The following is a 14,120-nucleotide window of genomic DNA, read 5'->3' on the forward strand; positions in this document are numbered from 1 at the left end:
AGTGGACCCTCAATTGACAGAAAGCAGGGAGCTACCTTGCACAAATGAGTCTTTCCTGTTGTGCAGGGTACTTGTTGCATACCAACCAATGTGAGAAGAGCACCCCAGAGACAGTAAAGAATTAAAAAAACTAAGACACACTATAAGGCACACACTATATGCAAGACAATTATACATGTTCTTTCCTCCCCACCTTGCAGCGGTGCCTGATCCACCAGAGAATGTGAAATGGAGGGATCCAACATCTAAGTCCATTTTCCTCACATGGGATCCACCTAAGTACGATGGCGGTTCTCGTATCAAAGGCTACCTGGTTGAAAAATGCCAGCGTGGCACTGACAAATGGGAGCCCTGTGGTGAGCCAGTCATTGAGACAAAGTAAGAGCTTGCAGTATGAAGAAAAATGTTTTACAAAATTGGATGGTTACATTTAAACATGCAGTGCGCTGAACTTGTTTTCTGATTAACAGAATGGAAGTAACAAAACTTAAGGAAGGAGAATGGTATGCTTATCGCGTGAAGGCTCTGAACAGGCAAGGGGCAAGTAAACCAAGCAAGCCAACAGATGAAATCCAGGCTATGGATGCAATGGGTAATTTTTGATTTCCCACTCATACTTAATCTATACTCTTGAAAACACTGTGAATGTGTTTCTGCTGTTAACGCTTCTGTGCACAGTTGCGTGTTCTTTTTTAACAATATGTCGATTCTTCTCTCAAATCAGAGGCCCCTGAGATTTTCCTAGATGTGAAACTGCTTGCTGGAATCACTGTCAAAGCTGGAACTAAGATAGAGCTGCCGGCAAGGGTAAATGGAAAGCCCGAGCCACGGATTAGCTGGACAAAAGCTGAACAGACCCTGAAACCCGATAAAAGAATAACCATTGAATCCAAACCTAACCATTCCACAGTCATAATAACAGAGAGCAAGAGAAGTGATAGCGGCACCTATATTATTGAAGCCGTAAATGCCAGCGGTCGGGCAACAGCTACAGTTGAAGTTAATGTCCTAGGTATGTTTTGTTTCCATAGAAATAGCTTTCAATGTTTTCCTAACAAAATATTTGAATAGAAGAGGTTCAAACTACTGTTATGCTTCCACAGATAAGCCTGGCCCACCAGCTGCATTTGATATCTCCGACATTACAAACGTATCTTGTGCTTTGACTTGGAATCCTCCTAGAGACGACGGCGGCTCCAGAATCACGAACTACGTTCTGGAACAAAGAGCTGCAGACAGCGAAGTGTGGCACAAACTATCATCCACTATCAAAGAAACAAAATTCAAAGTAACAAACCTAACACCACTTAAGGAGTACATCTTCAGAGTCAGCGCAGAAAACATGTACGGAGTTGGAGAACCAGCTCAGTCCGTTCCTATCGTTGCTAAATATCCATTTGGTAAGTCTATTCGCTTGACAGAAAGGGCTGCTTGTTACAAGATGGCTGCCAAGGGAGCCTGCTAGAAACTATAATGTGGTAGCCACTCCCCATGGCATGGCATTGATAGGTACCACTTCTCCATGTGGGTCAGTCCCCACCATAATGTTTGTCTCCACACTATCATTGGTGACATGGAGATAAGCCTGTGGGTAAGGGTCAGTATTTATGGCAAGCTGGTACACATAAACTGCTTGTCATGTGGAACCGGCAGCAGCAACAAAGAGACAGTTTCAAGCAGCCTCTACATGGCAACTGTACGTTTCCGAGCACAATTCAAAGTGTTGGTGCTGACCTTTAAAGCCTTAAACGGCCTCGGTCCAGTATACCTGAAGGAGCATCTCCACCCCCATCATTCTAACCGGACACTGAGGTCCAGCACCAAGGGCCTTCTGGCGGTTCCCTCACTGCGAGAAGCCAAGTTACAGGGAACCAGGCAGAGAGCCTTCTCGGTAGTGGCGCCCACCCTGTGGAACGCCCTCCCACCAGATGTCAAAGAGAACAACAACTACCAGACTTTTAGAAGACATCTGAAGGCAGCCCCGTTTAGGGAAGCTTTTAGTGTTTGATGTATTGCAGTATTTTAATATTTTTTTGGAAGCCGCCCAGAGTGGCTGGGGAAGCCCAGCCAGAAGGGCGGGGTATAAATAATAAATTATTATTATTAATTTGATGAAATGGCATTTATTGCTACAGGTGCTTCCTATTATATTTGCACACAAGGAATTGCAAGTATGTCAATGTTCCCCTTTCTACTTCTTTGTACAGATCCGCCAGGTCCTCCGACACGAGTTCAGCCTGTTGAGATCACTAAAGATTCTGTAACCTTGACTTGGGTAGAACCAGATGAAGATGGTGGCAGCCCTATCACTGGTTATTGGGTTGAACGGTTGGACCCTGATCAAGATAAATGGGTCCGTTGCAATAAAATCCCAGTTAAAGATACGACATTCAAGTAAGATCATTATATGTTTCGTTTTAAAAAATATATAGCTAGGTAACTGAGAAGATTGCTATTTGTTTTTAGGTAAACAGCTGACTTTTATATACTCTTGAACTTGACTCCTTGTCATGCATTTGAATAAAATATTAACTGGTGCTCTGTAATAGCATCGAATAATTGTATTGCTATCTATACTTTGGGTCTACAATAACCATTGAAAATATCCTTACCTAAATCATGTTCATAACCATCCACCAGTGCCACTGAATGGGACAACTATACTATGGGTGTTATCAGTAGCACCAATTTCTGCTATGGAAACAGTAGTGGGATTGTGACTTCTGATGTGATTCTACATCACTGCAGCTGCTCATAAGATTTAGCGCTGATATCAGAACTTCTTAGAGATGAATATAGTTTTCTGCTTTTTGAACTCCCAGTACAGTCGTACCTCGGAAGTCAAACGGAATCCATTCCGGAAGTCTGTTCAACTTCCCAAACTTTCGGAAACCAACGTGCAGCTTCTGATTGGCTTCAGGAAGCTCCTGCAGCCAATTGGAAGCCACGGAAGCCCTGTCAGACGTTCGGGTTCCAAAAAATGTCCGCAAACCGGAACACTCACTTCCGGGTTTGCGGCGTTTGGGACCCAAAACATCCGAGTACTAAGGCATTCAAGATCCAAGGTACAACTGTAATATGAATTTCTAATACAAGCTAAGGATATTTATTACACCCAAGCATTATTCATCCTTAGAGTTTTAAGTAGTACCAATATATATCATCTACTAATGAATAGTACAGAAATGCAGATTATATTACATCTGACCAGTGTCTGAGACTTTCTAGTGATACAGTAATAGGAAGGTCCTTCCTCCATGTACACAGGGAGTCTCTGGTTTGGGGTGATAGTATATATTTGCTCTGAACAGTTCCAAGGTATTGATTTTTTTAATGCACGAGGTACACTTTAATATTTAATTATAGTGTTAACTAGTAATAAGTATTACAAATTTTACATTTGGAGCATTATCATCATTACTATTAGGGTTAAAGGTCTCACGTTCCATAAGAAGTACAAGTTCCGTGTCGTGGCAGAGAATCTTGCTGGGCCAGGAAAGCCAAGCAGAGCAACAGAGCCAGTCTTAGTGAAGGATCCTATTGGTATGAAAGCATTTTTCTTAGATGAATTTTATAACTTACTCCAAGTCATAATGCTGGGTTTTCTAAACCAAGTTATCAATTCATGTCTAGATCCCCCATGGCCACCCGGCAAGCCAATTGTCAAAGACGTTGCCAAGACCTCGTGTTTCTTGAACTGGACGAAGCCAGAACACGACGGCGGTGCCAAGATTGAATCGTATGTCATTGAATTGTTAAAGACTGGCACAGACGAGTGGGTGAGAGTGGCTGAAGGCATCCCCACACCAGAACACTTCCTCAAAGGGCTTATGGAGAAACAAGAATATTCCTTCCGAGTCAGAGCTGTGAACAAAGCTGGAGAGAGTGAGCCTAGCGAGCCCAGCGATCCCGTGCTATGCAAGGAGAGACTGAGTAAGTTGGCCATTGCATTCTGCAGGAGAGCTTCTCCTGAGAGCCAGTGTGGTGTAGTGGTTAAGAGCGGTAGTCTCGTAATCTGGGGAACCGGGTTCGCGTCTCCGCTCCTCCACATGCAGCTATTGGGAGGCCTTGGGCTAGTCACACTTCTCTGAAGTTTCTCAGCCCCACTCAACTCACAGAGTGTTTGTTGTGGGGGAGGAAGGGAAAGGAGAATGTTAGCTGCTTTGAGACTCCTTCGGGTAGTGATAAAGCGGGACATCAAATCCAAACTCTTCTTATTCTTCAAGTCCCAAAAGTATCAGAAGCCTGCTCCACAGTAACGTGGAGTGGGGCTTTCAGCGGGGCTGCCACTGTCTATACTTGCAAAAGACAATTGAGTATATTTTCGTTTCATCCTCAGTTATTCTTTGTATTGTTTAATAATAATAATAATAATAATAATAATAATAATAATAATAATTTATTTATACCCTGTCCATCTGGCTAGGTTCCCCAGCCGCTCTGGGTGGCTCCCAACAGAATATTAAAAACATGATAAAACATCAAATATTAAAAAACCTCCCTAAAAGGGCTGCCTACAGATGTCTTCTAAAAGTCAGATAGTTGTTTATTTCCTTGACATCTGAAGGGAGGGCGTTCCACAGGGCAGGCGCCGCTACCAAGAATGGCCTCTGCCTGGTTCCCTGTAACCTCACTTCTTGCAGTGAGGGAACCGCCAGAAGGCCCTCGGCACTGGACCTCAGTGTCCAGGCTGAATGATGGGGGTGGAGATGCTCCTTCAGGTATACTGTTTTTAGCTGCTTTTGTGATGTGATTGTAAATTGATATGTGACACATGTAAAAGATGATACATCAATTAATACATCATCACTAATTCATTAGCACTATGGTTTGTGTTAAGGGGGCAATGGAAACATTAAAACATATTCAAATTAATAATATTTTGCTTTAATATTGTTACAGATCCTCCTTCACCACCTCGATGGCTTGAGGTCATTAATATCACTAAAAACACTGCAGACCTTAAATGGACAGTACCAGAACGCGACGGAGGTTCTCCTATTACAAATTACATCGTTGAAAAGAGAGACGTACGACGGAAAGGCTGGCAGACGGTTGATACTACGGTTAAGGACACCAAATATACAGTGACACCACTAACAGAAGGCTCTCTGTATGTGTTCCGTGTGGCTGCAGAAAATGCAGTGGGGCAGAGTGACTACTGTGAAATTGAGGACTCTGTTCTTGCAAAGGACACCTTCAGTAAGTTTTCAAGTGCACACACTCAGAATTCAGCTTCAACAAACTATGTCATCGTTTTTAAATTTCTGTTTTCCTAATTATCAATATTATTTAATTTAGCTACCCCTGGAGCACCATATGCACTTACACCAGTCGAAGTGACAAAGAGACATGTCGACCTAAAATGGGAACCGCCTAAGAATGATGGTGGCAGACCAATTCTACGGTAAAAGAGAATTGTTTTTATATTTATTTTTTTTGTAAACCACTTAGAGGTTCTGTTTACAATCAAGCAGCATATACATTTTTAGTTAGATAGAAAGAAAGATAGAAAGATAGATAGATACAGACAGAATATATTGGGAAAGAGTATAAAATCTGGGGCAGGGAGAGATGATTAATAGAGAAAATTTATTTTTAAAGGTTCCAAAGTTTATTGTGTTCATTATACACATTTATTATCTATTAGATGAGCAATGTTTCAAATCTAAATGAACGATTCGTTCTTGATTAAATATTTCTACTTGGCCTGATCTTTTATTCCCCTTCCTTCCCTCTCCCTCCCCGTTTTATGAAGATTACCCGCTCTGGATCCTGCAGCTAATTCTCCCCTGGTCTCCACACTGGCCCAAATAATTTAGCCAGCTAGCCCTGATGATCATCTAATGTTTATTGGATGGATTTCCCCCCTAAATTGATTTTTGAATTCTGAATTTATTGATATTCACGTTTTATACTGTATTTTATGCTGTTTTTTGTTGCATCAATGAAGTGTTTTAGATTTGTTGTTAGCCACCCTGAGCCCAGTTTTCTGAACTGGGAAGGGCGGGGTATAAATAAAAAAATATTATTGTTGTTGTTGTTGTTGTTGTTTGAATTGTACAGATTCATGCACCTTATAAACATCTGTTCTTCACACAGATATGTTATTGAAAAGAAAGAGAAGCTTGGCACGCGCTGGGTGAAAGCTGGCAGAACATCAGGCCCTGACTGCAATTTCAGAGTGACGGATGTGATAGAAGGTACAGAGGTGCAGTTCCAGGTTCGTGCTGAAAATGAAGCCGGCTGTGGTCACCCTAGCGAACCAACTGACATCTTGGCAATTGAAGATCCAACAAGTGAGTTACGAACATTGGAAATTATAATCAATGAAATATGTGTTGTGCCAAATAGAACAGCAGAAAATAACATTACTTATGTATTCCTGCAGGCCCTCCTTCACCTCCTCTGGACTTACACGTGACAGACGCAGGAAGAAAACACATTTCGATTGCGTGGAAACCCCCAGAGAAAAATGGCGGCAGTCCTATAATCGGATACAATATAGAACTCTGTGAAGCAGGAACTGAAAAATGGATGAGAATAAATTCTCGACCAGTCAAAGATTTGAAATACAAAGCAGAAGAAGGCGTTGTCCCTGACAAGGAATATATTCTCAGGGTCAGAGCTGTCAACGCTATAGGGGCTAGTGAGCCATCAGACATATCAGAAAACGTTGTCGCCAAAGATCCAGATTGTAAGCATAGTTGTTTTCGAAACAGTCATGAAAGAAATTATAAATTGTGAAATTGCTTTGGTACACTAATTGAAATTATTTTTTCTGTGTTTGTTTGTTTTTTAAAAAAACAACAGGTAATCCAACTGTTGATATAAAGACTACGGACCTCGTTGTGGTTGAAGGTGAAAAGTTAAGTATCCCTGTGCCCTTCAGAGCTGTTCCAACTCCAACTATTGCTTGGCATAAGAGTGGGAAGGAATTGAAAGCCGGTGACCGAACAACAATGAAGAGCGACCACATCTCTGCCTTGCTGGAAGTAACAAATGCAGTCCATGCTGATGCTGGCGTTTACACTATTACCTTGGAGAATAAATTGGGTTCAACAACTGGTACAATCAATGTCAAAGTAATAGGTAATTTATTTTTCTTATACCGGCAATTATGTGAATTAGACTCATAATGGTGAATGGGTGACAAGATGCTCAGCTCTTAGTGTCAAGGACTGTGCTGAGGAGGGCTGCACTGAGGAGAAAGGTTGGGAGCCTCCCCCTCCGCTTCCCCATCCCCCTCCTCTGCATCCGGATCCTGAATCTTCCTAGGAGCAGGAGGAAAGTATAGATTTGGAACAGTGGTTTGCAGAGGGGCACAGTTCAGAAGGCAGAAGCTGGGAAATACTGGATAGGGAACAGCTAGGAGAAGAAACACTGGAAGAGAGAGAGTTAACAGATTCACAGTCGTTGGACAGCATTCCCCCACTGCCCTCCCCAAGGTTGAGAAGAGCAGAAAGCTGTAGAACAGAAAGCACACAAAGCACAGAGAGTACAAACTCAGATTACAAGACGTAGAAGTGACATAGATTAATAGGGACATAAGGGGGTGGGATCCTTAATTGGGAGCACTGCCATTCCTAGGAGATGGGTTCTTTGTTCTATCACTGTGATTATTAGTTTCTAACTGGTAAGACAGTTTTCCATTGTTTTGCTTATCTACTGCCAGGGGGAAGAAGCTGATTCCCTGACGCCTGCTTTATTGATACATGTTGATACAATATTTTATTGATACATTATTGATACAATAAAGCCTGCTTTAGTGACACATATTGATACTTAGCTGCTTTATTGATACATGTAATGTGAGCCAACGCTGATATCTCCGTGTGTCTAAATAGGGAGATAGGTCAACCTGAGGAATTGTAAATTATATATATAAATGTTTATAATCCATATGATTAGTGCGCACGAGTATATATATTCTTTTAATACAGTTTTCAAACCAATTTACTTTATTAAATGCTACATGTGTACCTATTGTTCTTCAATTAGGTGTGCCTGGACCATGCAATAGTATTAAGGCAAGTGAAGTAACTAAAAATTCATGTAAAGTGACCTGGGAACCTCCAGAATTTGATGGCAACACTCCAATTTTACATTATGTGCTGGAGCGAAGAGAAGCTGGTAGGAGAACATACATACCAGTGATGTCTGGTGAGAACAAATTGGCATGGAATGTGAAGGATCTCATACAAAATGGTGAATACTACTTCCGCGTTAAAGCTGTTAATAAAGTCGGAGGAGGTGAATACATTGAACTGAGGAATCCAGTGATTGCAGAAGATCCAAAGCGTAAGTTTTTTTTATGATCATCAAGACTGAAAAAGGCAAATGGTTTCTCTGTGCCTTCTATTTATCCATTTTCTTTTTAATTTTCAATATGCAGAGCGTCCAGATCCACCTATTGACCTTGAGGTTCACAATCCAACATCGAAGTCAATAACACTCACGTGGAAACCACCATTGTATGATGGAGGAACCAAGATTATGGGCTACATTTTGGAAAAGTTAGTTAAAGGAGGAGAGAAGTGGGAAAGATGCAATGACTTTTTGGTTCCTCTTTTGACTTCTCCTGTGAAAGGTCTTGAGGAAGGCAAAGAATATCAGTTCCGTGTCCGTGCAGAGAATGCTGCCGGTGTCAGTGGACCTTCTAATGTCACTCCTCTGGTGAAAGCAGTGGATCCCGTTGGTATGTTTTGCAAACTACCTATTCATTTTTAGCAAGTGTTCAAATTCTGCTGTATGCTACAGTATCAAATATGAACAAAACAATATTTTTATGGTTACAGAGGCTCCAAAAGTTTTCCTCGGTGCTAATCTGCAGGCTGGCCTTGAGGTGAAGCAAGGTTCTGAGATTGCACTTGAAGCACACATTTCAGGGTCACCTTACCCAACTATTGATTGGTTATGGAATGATGAAGTTGTTAAGCCAACAGAAATTAAGAAGAGAGTTACCAAGGTTACTAGGAAGAAGAAAGGTGAAGTTGAAGAAGATGAGCCTTTCCACTTGTCCCTGCCCGAGCGTTTGAGCATTGACAACCACAGACAAGGAGATTCTGTACTGGTCGTTCGGGATTCAATCAGACCAGACCATGGCACATATACTATTCGAGTTGAAAACGATCACGGGGTTGCAAAAGCTTCATGTGAAGTCAATGTGTTAGGTATGCCCTTATACATAATGGTGTGTGATACATTTTCTTCAAAATGTTTGAAGTGATATGTGCAAAGTGGTCTCATTATTTTTGTTTTCAAAACAGATACACCTGGACCACCGGTCAACTTTGTTTTTGAGGAGGTTCGTAAAAATAGCATCACTTGCAAGTGGGAGCCTCCTCTTGATGATGGCGGAAGTGAAATATTGAACTACGTCCTTGAAAAGAAAGACAACACAAAATCCGACATTGGCTGGGTTACCGTTACTTCAACACTTAGGCATTGCAAATATAATGTGCCCAAACTTATTGAAGGAAAGGAATACATATTCCGTGTGAAAGCTGAGAACAGAGTAGGAGCTGGACCTCCATGTCTTTCAAAACCTGTTGTAGCTCAAGATCCATTCAGTAAGTCTTGTACTCTATCTAAATATGTGCTTCATTCATTTTTCCCAAAAGGCACTGCCATCATCATCATCATTACCTTACACTCATATTGTACTTTAACATTAAAACTTTAATTCTATAATAACCCAGCAGAAAAAACCTTGCAGAAGGAAATGGCTAAATTACATTTGCTGATTGTTGCATCTGAGTGCAACATCCTAAAAAGAAAAAGAAAAGGCTAAGACAATCCATGCTAGTTGACTGTAAAACTTGCCATATCAGACTTTTCTATTCTGTTCTCTCCTTGTGTCTTAAAGTGTGTGAAGTGGGTGGTAATTACAAATAATAAATCCTTGAGATATATGGGTACACTGAGCTGGTAATATCATCATTGACAAAAGCAAATGCTTAAATAATCCACCAGTAAAATAAATTGCAGATGAATTCGTACATAAAAAACGGAAAAAGAACTGTGAAAAACACACATTTTCTTTAAGTCTTTCCATATACACAAAACCCACCCACACTCTCTACAAGTTTCAAGCATGCACATCTACACATTTAGGGTATAACACAGAGATAATATTTACATATCATGAAGGCAGTTTCGTTTTATTGGGATGTGGCTTTCCAGGGACCAAGCTAAACTTTACTACTCACAAGGGGTTCTGAATTCACTTAAAGGCATGCTGGGAGAACCAAGCTAACTGACCCTGCCCCCATTTTTCATCCCAGTTTGCCCCCTTTGTGTAGTAAAGAAAAATACATGTAACAGCTAATTTAGTAGCTCTCAGGCTGCAATCCTAGTCACATTTACCTGGGAGTAAGTACAGCTGAAATCATGGGACTTCATTTCAAGTAACTGTGAACAAGATCGGGCTGCATATTGCAACTGAAGCCTCCAAGTAAAGATATGGTGGAGGAGAAAATTAGAGGCATTAAACAAATTAAATTTCTGTATGATTTGGTAAGCTCCACTAACATTTGCATATCCTCTTTTTATAGGTCCTCCTGATGCACCTGATAAACCTCTAGTAGAGGATCCAACTAGCAGTAGTCTGTTGGTTAAGTGGAATGAGCCTAAAGACAATGGTAGCCCCATTTTGGGATACTGGATTGAAAAGCGTGAAATCAATGGAACCCACTGGGCCCGTGTGAACAAAGAGCGTGTGAATGCCCTGGAAACTAGAGTTGAAGGACTTTTAGAAGGTCTAACTTACGTTTTTAGAGTTTGTGCTGAAAATGCAGCTGGCCTTGGCAAATTCAGTCCCCCTTCAGATCCTAAAACTGCACAAGACCCAATATGTAAGTTGTTAGATAGAGAATATTATCCCTTAGTTTGAAAAGGGAAGTTTTCAGTTTATTAATCTCTCTTTATATGTATTTTTTTCTTTTAGTGCCTCCTGGCCCACCTGTTCCAAGAATTGTTGATACAAGCTCAACATCTATTGACGTTGAATGGGACGCTCCGCTATACAATGGGGGTAGTGAAATCACTGGCTACCATGTTTACAAGAATTTTGTCGGCTCAAATGAATGGTCTCGCTGCACAGAAAGACCTATTAAGGTTCGGAGCTATATAGTTAAAGGAATTAGAGAAGGTGCAGATTACAAACTTCGTATTACCGCCCTTAATGTTGCTGGGGAAGGACCTCCTGGAGAAACAGAGCCTGTAACAGTTGCAGAGCCTCAAGGTACTGTGATTGTGTAATTTAAAATGAAATCTAACGTGAAATAGTTTGTGGGATTGTAAATTAATTAATTCTCTCTCTTTTTCCTTATACAGAGCCTCCCACTGTTGAATTTGATATTTCTGTCAGGGCAGGAGTTCAGATATTGGCAGGTCAAGCTCTTAAACTCCCTGCTGTTGTTACTGGACGACCTACCCCTACAATTGTGTGGACTTTAGAGGATGCAGATGTTGACAAAGAGCGAGTTGTGATTGAAAATGTTGGCACTTCATCTGAGCTGTTTATCAAAAATGCACTCAGAAAAGACCACGGAAGATACGTGATTACTGCCACTAACGAAAGTGGTTCTAAATTTGCTGCAACCAGAGCAGAAATATTTGGTAAGAAATGCTACATAGAGTGAAACGATGAATATATTAAGTATTTGGCCTTCCTTAATTACATCTCATGTCTCCTTTTCCAGATGTTCCTGGACCGGTTACTGACTTGCATCCTGTGGTGGTAAATAGAAAGATGTGTCTACTTAACTGGGATGATCCCAAAGATGACGGAGGAAGTGAGATCATAGGTTTCCTTGTAGAGAGGAAAGATGCCAAAATGCATACATGGAGACTAGCCGTAGATACAGACAGATCTAAGTGTGATATAACAGGTCTTGTTGAAGGACAAGAATATAAGTTCCGTGTCTTCGCCAAGAACAAGTTTGGCTGTGGACCACCTGTTGAACTGGGACCTCTCCTTGCTGTTGACCCCAAAGGTAAAACTTCTTGTATTGATAAAAAAGCATCAGAACACTTGGGAACAGAGGATCCCCCTCCCGTAATTTCAACTTTTTTAACACCATTCAAAATATATATTTATATCCTTTATAATCACAACACTCCTTCGTGTGTGTGTGTGTGTGTGCGTGCGTGCGTGCGCATTCTTGCAGTTGAACCCAGAACCTGTCAGTTTCTTGAAAGAGAACTTTTCTAGAGTCAGGATAACTGAAAACCTAGTGCTGCCCATGTTCATTCCTGTGTGAAAATACTTTTTTTTAAAAAAAGAAAATAATCCTACAAGGGCAAAATGTTGCATGCAAAGATGCTCTGATGTAAAACTTTTCTGTAGCTGCTCTAGATTTACAAAATCCAATTTCTCCACACACCTCTTTCCCACTTCCAGCAATTCACTGGAGTCGCACCAATGAATTTTGGAGTTAGTATAACATTGCCCCGTTTAATTTAGTATTTAATGATAGTTTTAAACTGAGGATGGAGAGGTGGGTTTCAGTAAACATCTGCAGAGCTTCCCTCCTCTTTAAATAGCATGTTGCATGTCCCTAGCCTTGGAGGCAGGGGAATATAAACCGAAATAAATAAAATGATGTATTTTTACCTTGTTTGCTGGTGAAACTGCTGCACAGTAAACGTGACGTGAAAAAACAAGGGTTTATTTTTCAAATTTAACTTATCATTTTTCATTCTTGCCACAACAGGTCCTCCAACTGCTCCTGAGAGGTTCATGTACACAGAGAGAACAAAAAACTCTGTTACACTTGACTGGAAGCCTCCCCGTAATGATGGTGGAAGCCCCATCATCGGCTACATTGTTGACAAAAGAAGACATGACTCAAATGAATTCGAAAGAGTCAATAAGAGACTCTGTCCAACTACATCCCTTCTTGTGGACAATCTTGCTGAGCTGCATATGTATGAGTTCCGAGTCAAGGCTGTCAACGAGATTGGAGAAAGTGAACCATCACTGCCCCTCAATGTAGTCGTACAGGATGATGAAGGTGAGGCTCTTTAATATAAATGTGTACACTTTACCTATAGATGTGAACATTTGGTGTCTGCTAGACGCCTCACTGTATTTTTGAGAATTACATGGTTAATCACTTTTGCATTCATTTTCTTTTTTCAGAACCTCCCACAGTGACATTGCGCCTATCTGTTAGAGGAGATACTATCAAAGTTATGGCAGGGCAGCCAGTCAACATTCCAGCAGACGTGACAGGTCTTCCAATGCCAAAGATTGAATGGTCTAAAGATGACGTTGTTATTGATAAAACATCAGATGCCCTTAAGATCACCAAAAAGGAAACAAGTAGAACAGAGGCGAAAACTGAACTCAGCATGCCTGCAGCTGTTAGGAATGATAAAGGCACTTACACGGTTTCAGCTTCTAATCGTCTTGGCACCGCATACCGCAATGTTCACGTTGAAGTATTTGGTATGTATCTAGCTTCTTGCTTAAACGGCCAAAGTTTTCTTACTTTATTTCTACCTGTCAGGGGTACAGGGACAGAGGCACAGGGAAGGCAGGAAATGGAGAGCGATGGAGAGGAATCCCAGGAGAGCGAGGAAGAGGATAGAAATGACGCAGGGGATTCCATGAGTCTCTCCAGCGAATCAGAGGATTCCCAGAAAGGGGCGCCTGTGGTAAGGGCAAGGGGAGCCCCAGGGGGAAAGTGTCAGGAGCGGGGGGCCAGCAGGGGACCCCAAAGCGGCAGCTGGGAATCAGGGCCAGCCTCCCCACCAGAGCGCAGCGAGGGAGGGGGAGGTTCCAGTGTGTCAGAGGGAGCAGCTCCGGCGACAGAGAAAGGGGAGGGATCAGAGCAAGCCGTTCTCCCAGAAGGGGAGGAAGGCAGTGAGGAGAGTAGCATAACTGTCAAAAGGAAGGTCAGAAGTTGGGCGCGCGCGCCAAGTTCAAATGAGGAGGCGCGTGGGAGAACAGGGAGCCCGGAGGAGGAGGGGCCAGGACCCAAAGCCCGCAGGAGGGGGCAGGAGCAGTCTGGAGACTCCGCTTCAGGAGAAAGCAGGAGGGGAGGAACCCCGATGGGCAGAAAGACCCTGCGGAAAAGGAAAGAGAGAAAGAGGTGGAGCAGCGTTAGCTT

The 14,120-nt window shown here is 41.9% G+C and overlaps 1 protein-coding gene across 47 annotated transcripts in view; it reads left to right on the plus strand.

The window, feature by feature from the left end:
* The window catches only part of TTN (titin), a 290,940-nt gene that overhangs the window by 200,143 nt on the left and 76,677 nt on the right, over positions 1–14,120 (plus strand). For all 47 annotated transcript variants that reach the window (XM_082200344.1, XM_082200352.1, XM_082200383.1 and 44 more), the window contains 22 exons: positions 201–378; positions 471–592; positions 725–1,012; positions 1,104–1,400; positions 2,208–2,394; positions 3,428–3,543; positions 3,634–3,933; positions 4,903–5,202; positions 5,302–5,407; positions 6,103–6,299; positions 6,392–6,697; positions 6,814–7,092; positions 8,002–8,301; positions 8,396–8,698; positions 8,799–9,173; positions 9,270–9,572; positions 10,557–10,856; positions 10,949–11,245; positions 11,338–11,622; positions 11,706–11,999; positions 12,720–13,019; positions 13,148–13,456. In XM_082200344.1, coding sequence (XP_082056470.1) covers positions 201–378; positions 471–592; positions 725–1,012; positions 1,104–1,400; positions 2,208–2,394; positions 3,428–3,543; positions 3,634–3,933; positions 4,903–5,202; positions 5,302–5,407; positions 6,103–6,299; positions 6,392–6,697; positions 6,814–7,092; positions 8,002–8,301; positions 8,396–8,698; positions 8,799–9,173; positions 9,270–9,572; positions 10,557–10,856; positions 10,949–11,245; positions 11,338–11,622; positions 11,706–11,999; positions 12,720–13,019; positions 13,148–13,456 — 5,742 coding nt within the window. The remainder of the gene's footprint in view (positions 1–200; positions 379–470; positions 593–724; positions 1,013–1,103; positions 1,401–2,207; positions 2,395–3,427; positions 3,544–3,633; positions 3,934–4,902; positions 5,203–5,301; positions 5,408–6,102; positions 6,300–6,391; positions 6,698–6,813; positions 7,093–8,001; positions 8,302–8,395; positions 8,699–8,798; positions 9,174–9,269; positions 9,573–10,556; positions 10,857–10,948; positions 11,246–11,337; positions 11,623–11,705; positions 12,000–12,719; positions 13,020–13,147; positions 13,457–14,120) is intronic.

Source organism: Podarcis vaucheri (assembly GCF_965113315.1).
Source record: "Podarcis vaucheri genome assembly, chromosome: 1".
Lineage (NCBI taxonomy): Eukaryota > Metazoa > Chordata > Lepidosauria > Squamata > Lacertidae > Podarcis > Podarcis vaucheri.